The 5997-nt window shown below is 38.1% G+C and overlaps 1 protein-coding gene across 1 annotated transcript in view; it reads left to right on the forward strand.

Moving 5' to 3' along the window:
- itgae.2 (integrin, alpha E, tandem duplicate 2) overlaps positions 1 to 5193 on the forward strand; it is a 12752-nt gene extending 7559 nt beyond the window's left edge. The window contains 19 exon segments of the mRNA XM_027021212.2: positions 1 to 70; positions 171 to 386; positions 604 to 722; positions 945 to 1093; positions 1176 to 1324; positions 1768 to 1887; positions 2000 to 2073; positions 2593 to 2716; positions 2802 to 2888; positions 3010 to 3089; positions 3184 to 3227; positions 3230 to 3263; positions 3354 to 3432; positions 3589 to 3690; positions 3815 to 3838; positions 3926 to 4006; positions 4546 to 4629; positions 4736 to 4846; positions 4936 to 5193. The exon segment at positions 1 to 70 is cut by the window's left edge and continues 68 nt beyond it. Coding sequence (XP_026877013.2) covers positions 1 to 70; positions 171 to 386; positions 604 to 722; positions 945 to 1093; positions 1176 to 1324; positions 1768 to 1887; positions 2000 to 2073; positions 2593 to 2716; positions 2802 to 2888; positions 3010 to 3089; positions 3184 to 3227; positions 3230 to 3263; positions 3354 to 3432; positions 3589 to 3690; positions 3815 to 3838; positions 3926 to 4006; positions 4546 to 4629; positions 4736 to 4846; positions 4936 to 4992 — 1804 coding nt within the window. The 3' untranslated portion in view covers positions 4993 to 5193.
- The last annotated feature ends 804 nt before the right edge of the window (positions 5194 to 5997 follow it).

The following is a 5997-nucleotide window of genomic DNA, read 5'->3' on the forward strand; positions in this document are numbered from 1 at the left end:
GCTGGTTGGAGCACCACATTTTCACATTAGAGGAGAAGAAGGCAAAGTGCTGGTGTTCAGACTGCATCAGGTATACCTGCTGATTCTTTAATCCCTACCCAACGGTGTGCACTTTCTCTCTCTCAAAATCTTCCTTGGCCTAATAACCGTCAAATGGGATGTCATGTCAGGGAAGGTTTGAAAGAGATGGAGCGTTGCACGGCATGGAGAAGTACGACTACGCAAGGTTTGGCTCTGCCATAGCCAGTATCGGAGATGTGGATGGAAACAAACACATGGATGTGGCAGTAGGAGCGCCTCTTGAAACAGACGACCCGACTGGTCCCTCCGGAAGCATCTACATTTTTAATGGATTCAAAGAGGGTCTAAAGCAACGACATTCTCAGGTCAGCCTGTTTCCTGTTTTTCCACCTCTTCCCTACATCCCGGGGTTTTGTGAGTACTTCCTACAGAGGTGCACACTTTGTTTACATTCATATTACTCACAATGAGACAAACTGAGTTGAGGACATTGTCAATTTTCATCCTGTCTTCAGGGGACTAATAACAGGCATACTGAGATCACTTCTCTTATGAAAGACAGGTTATGTTTTTTCTTCACAGAGAATCTCACCTTCAGATTTTGGGATGAAACTTGTGCATTTTGGCCAGGCAGTGAGTGCATTTGGTTCCACTGAGAACTTCATCAGTGTTGGAAGTGAAGGAGGTGCAACTGTCTTAAAGTAGGTGAAAAAAATAACATTGCAGATAACATTAAAAATGAAAGCCACTGATAATTAAAAAGTATGGCACACAATTCATTTTATTGAAAAACTACAGATACATTCTAGTTTTCAGATCCATTTGTTTCATTCATATTTCCTGCTTATGTTTGATGCTTCTTTTTATGTTTATGAGGATATTCTTTATGAATATAATTTTGTGTATATCTTATTTCTTAATAGGACACTTCGAGTTATCATTATCAAGCCAAAATTAAATGTTAAGACTGACATCATCCCCCTAGTTCAGCAGACCAATGACCAATCAAAACAATATGATGAACTTATTTCTCTCCAAGTCTGCTTTGATGCAAGAAAGAATAAAATAATCAGTAAGTGGTCAATATTTATAAGCATAAGAACAAAGACCACACAAAATCTTCTTATGAACTAATTCATATTCTGTCATTTTAGACAATGAAGAACTACTCATTGAGTACCAATTTGATCTGGACTTTGATAAAGAGGAAAAACGACTATCCTGTGATAACTGTCAAAAAACAGTCAACTTTACCATGACATCTAATCGAAGTTGCCCCGATCCTATTAAATTTAATTTTGTGGTAAATTTATCTCTAGGCAGAAGGTCTTAAATACTTTGACTCTTTATAAAAACATGTTTTAATTTTTAGATTCGAATCGTTACTTGCTTCGTAATAATGCTATTCATGGTAATAATGCTATTCTTGGTAATAATGCTATTCATGGTAATAATGCTATTCTTGGTAATAATGCTATTCATGGTAATAATGCTATTCTTGGTAATAATGCTATTCATGGTAATAATGCTATTCTTGGTAATAATGCTATTCATGGTAATAATTCTATTCTTAGTAATAATGCTATTCATGGTAATAATTCTATTCTTAGTAATAATGCTATTCATGGTAATAATTCTATTCTTAGTAATAATGCTATTCATGGTAATAATTCTATTCTTAGTAATAATGCTATTCATGGTAATAATGCTATTCATGGTAATAATGCTATTCATGGCTGATTGCAGGGCTGCAATGACTGTTTCTCACCCATCAAAATCAAGCTGAATTTCACCTTGAGAGCACCCTCTAATGGAACCCCTGTGCGGGTTCTTGATGTGTTCAGCTCGAATGAGGTCATACAAGAGGTAGATAACATCTTCATTTTAAAAATAAATTGCAGGTATTCAAATATTTTTTTAATAATGTAAGTCTACTTCCTAACATATAAAGCTCTCTCTTCCTTTTCCATCGGTTCAGATTCAGTTTGAAAAGGAATGCAAAGAAAAAGGTCGCTGTCAGTCAGATATTTCATTAACTGATTCAAAACTCAGGTGGGTCTTTAATTGCTTGTCTATTCCCCTGAGGTGTTGGCAAGAGAAAAGCTACCCAGTCCCAAGTTTAAACTGGTAGTGTTAGTGCAAGAGGAGATGTGCTGATCAGGAGGACTGGAGAACCAGTAGTGGACCGCACAGGTCTAGATGGGGTGGACGGCACAGGTCTAGGTGGGGTGGACCGCACAGGTCTAGGTGGGGTGGACCGCACAGGTCTAGGTGGGGTGGACCGCACAGGTCTAGGTGGGGTGGACCGCACAGGTCTAGGTGGGGTGGACCGCACAGGTCTAGGTGGGGTGGACCGCACAGGTCTAGATGGGGTGGATCGCGCAGGTCTAGGTGGGGTGGACCGCACAGGTCTAGGTGGGGTGGACCGCACAGGTCTAGGTGGGGTGGACCGCACAGGTCTAGGTGGGGTGGACCGCACAGGTCTAGATGGGGTGGATCGCACAGGTCTAGATGGGGTGTCCTGTTGTTCCTGTGATTATTGACTTTTCCTACCAACTTCTGTCATTACAGCACTAACACTGTTATTATTGGATTCACTGAAACCTTGAACATAACGTTTACTCTTACAAATATGGGAGATAATTCCTATATGACCACTCTGACTTTGACTTATCCTAAAATTCTGCACACAAAGGTAAATAACCATAACATTTTTCAAAATGCATTGTTGTAGTTTCCCTTTACCATAATTATTAAGACAATTTTGTTTGGGTTTGCAGAAAATTGAGCCTGTACAGTATGAGGTGACAAATGACAATCAAATACTGTGTAAACTTTTACATCCTAATTTCAGAAGAGATGCGCAGGTATGAAAAACACGGTGGCAAGGCAATCCGCCCTTTTATGTGACTTTATAAAAACATTTTTATAATGTTCTTTTTGTTATACGGCCACCTGCGTTTCCTCACTGTTCTCCTCTACCACTAGGTAACAGTCAACGTTATTTGGCAGCCTGTAAAGGAAAAATCAGACCTGACGAATGCAACTATTAGTGCTGTTTTAACAGGGTTTGGGACATTAAAAACATCCTCTCTGTATCTTAACCAAAGTGTTGTTCTGTGTACATATTCCATTCTGATAATTCTTCTATTTCTATTCCAGTGGAAATAACGGCACTCAGAAACTCGACTCTAAGATCTATTCTTTTGAGTGAAGAATGCTCTTGCAGTCCAGTTAAAGGGGTATGCGTCTAGAATTGAAACAATACTTTTAAGAGTCAAACTTGCAGTAATAAAGTCACTTAATTCTGCGCTTCTTTTTCATTTCAACAGGAAAGCCATACCACAAAGATTCAGTGTTACAGAGGAGGAAATGAGTAAAGAAAATCGAGAGTTACAGTTCATCTTTGAGGTTGAGTATAACTTGCAGTGAGCAGTTATGTACGTCGGAGTTCCATCTTGAATGTTTGATGGAGTGAGCACTGTTTCTGTACGAGGGACTGGGGTTTGGAATATGCTGGTCAAATTTAACGCTTGGGTTTCTCTGTTGTCTTTGTGGTGTTTGAAGCTGTTGGGAAAAAATGAATACAGAGCCAAAATAAATGCAACCATAACAATAAAAAAAGAGGTGCAAAACACTGATCTGAAGATCTTGAGTGTCAAACCAACGGTATGTGGACTCTGGGGAAATTATGCGAATCTACATCTTATAATATAATAATCTTATTATACACTTAGAATAGAACTTATTATATTATTAGGAACTTATTACAATACTATTTCCTTTTTCATAGAACTGCACATTGTCCTTTTTGGAGGTAAGAGACTATTTATTAGTGTTCTGCTTTGTAAGTTTGATGCTGGAATTAATTATGTGCAGCACAGTAACTCTGTTGTGTCTTTAGAGCACCTACACCATTGCCTGTATTCTGACAGACCCACAAGTGATTACCATTAACACAGAGACCTATATCCGCGATATTCAGGTACAGATTAACTGATGCTCCATTCATGGTGTCCATGTCTATCTTTTCCCACAAGAGAGGCATTTTTCTTGATTCTAAAATTTGTGTGTTGGCTATTATTAGGGATGATTAAGAATTGATTCATTTCAGTGCAGTTTCACTGTGATGTTAGGAGAGTCTGAGAGGCACAAAGATCCCTTTGTATGCCATCTCCACATTTATTCGGCTAGCTAGAATGCAGTAAGAATGCAGTAATGAGAATAACCCTCCAGAGGTTTGCAGTGTAGTGTAAAATATTGATTTTACACTACACTGGAGATCCAGTGAACAGACAGCTGACAATTAGGGAAGGGAGAGGGTATGTTCAGAGGTAGGAGACTCTTGGTATAGAGAGCACTGACACTGGCTCTGTGTAAGTTACTCCAGAAAGGGTTTCCACTTGATTTGAAATCACCACATCAAAAATGTTCATTTTGTGATCTATTGGTGCTTTAACCAGTCAAATGTGAAGAACTTTCCATTTTTGGTTTGAGACAATAGTATTTTTCAAACAAAAACAGGGCAACAATGAAAAGATCATTGCCACAGCACAACTCACCTTCGATGAGAATGTCTACGAAGGAATAGACATCTTGAAGAAGGAGGTAATGGATGAAAATTGTATTGCCTGCATCCAGGATTCTCTCTGTGCTTCTCCATCTGATGATTGATGATTGATTTGCTGGCTCATATGTTTTTGACTCAATGCAGGTAGTGGTGATACTTTCTAAGATGACAGTGGTGAAATCAATCGCTCCTATTATATGTGGTTCCATTGGAGGCCTTGTCTTTCTAATCATTCTGATCATTATTCTTATAAAGGTAAAACTAAGGGTTCCTCTCCTACGTTTATGCTAATATACATCATCTTAAAATATATGAATATTCCCTTTGTTTTCTTCTGCCTCTAGTGTGGGTTCTTCCGTCGGCGTCATAAACTTGAGCGTGTCGGGAGTTCACACCAATGACTTACACGGGATCACAGCAACTAGACGTCCTTCATCTGTAAACCGATGTATTGTATTATTATAAACACTGGTGGTTAAATTAGGTATGTTTTTATATTTAAGATTTCATTTCTTTTTTAATACCATATTTCATATTTATGGAGTAAAATGTGAAATTGCAATTTCGAGGTTTATTAAAATATCCTGGGATATTTTTCAGTATCTCTTGAATGCTTTACTGTTTGTACACACAAGCACACAAATACACATTTTTAATAACTTATAGAGAGGTAACTTACTATTATGGCAACCAAATCTTTTTAATTAACCCTAGTCTAAACCTAACTCTGACCCACTGACCCAGGACCCAAGCATGTTTGCCATAACCTTTTCTCACAGGTACTGGCCAGTCAAGGTCAATACACTTATTTGACCCTGAAAAACTCCATAGTTGCTTTAATAGATTGAGGTCATTGTCCTGCTAGAATTTTTTTGGATCAGTTTTAATGGTCCTATACACTCCACAGTTCATCTTCCTGATTTTGAATCAATTATGATGGTCCTATACACTCCACAGTTCATCTTGCTGCTGCTTTTTGATCAGTTATAATGGTCCTATACATGCCACAGTTCATCCTGCTGCTGGATCAGTTATAATGGTCTTATACACTCCACAGTTCATCTTGCTGCTGCTTTTAGAACTGACTTCATCAGTAAAACCAAGAGCCCCCTCACAAGTGACCCATGTATAACCATTTATGATCTAAACATCTATGATCTTAATCATCAATTATCTTAATCATCTATGATCCATGAACCATTTATAATCTTAATCAACTATGATCTTAAACATTAATGATCTTTAACCTTTTTCCCAATCATGTCTTCTTATGAGACCTAAAAATGTGTCTGGCTAGGATTTCTAAAATATAGAAAATTTCCTTCCAGGATAGCATTTATAGTCGCAGTACTCTGTGAGGCTGTTTGTGCCGCATGGCAAGTTAATATCCATGAAGTTTCCCTTTT

Source organism: Electrophorus electricus, chromosome 15 (genome assembly GCF_013358815.1).
Source record: "Electrophorus electricus isolate fEleEle1 chromosome 15, fEleEle1.pri, whole genome shotgun sequence".
In the NCBI taxonomy this organism is placed as follows: Eukaryota; Metazoa; Chordata; class Actinopteri; order Gymnotiformes; family Gymnotidae; genus Electrophorus; species Electrophorus electricus.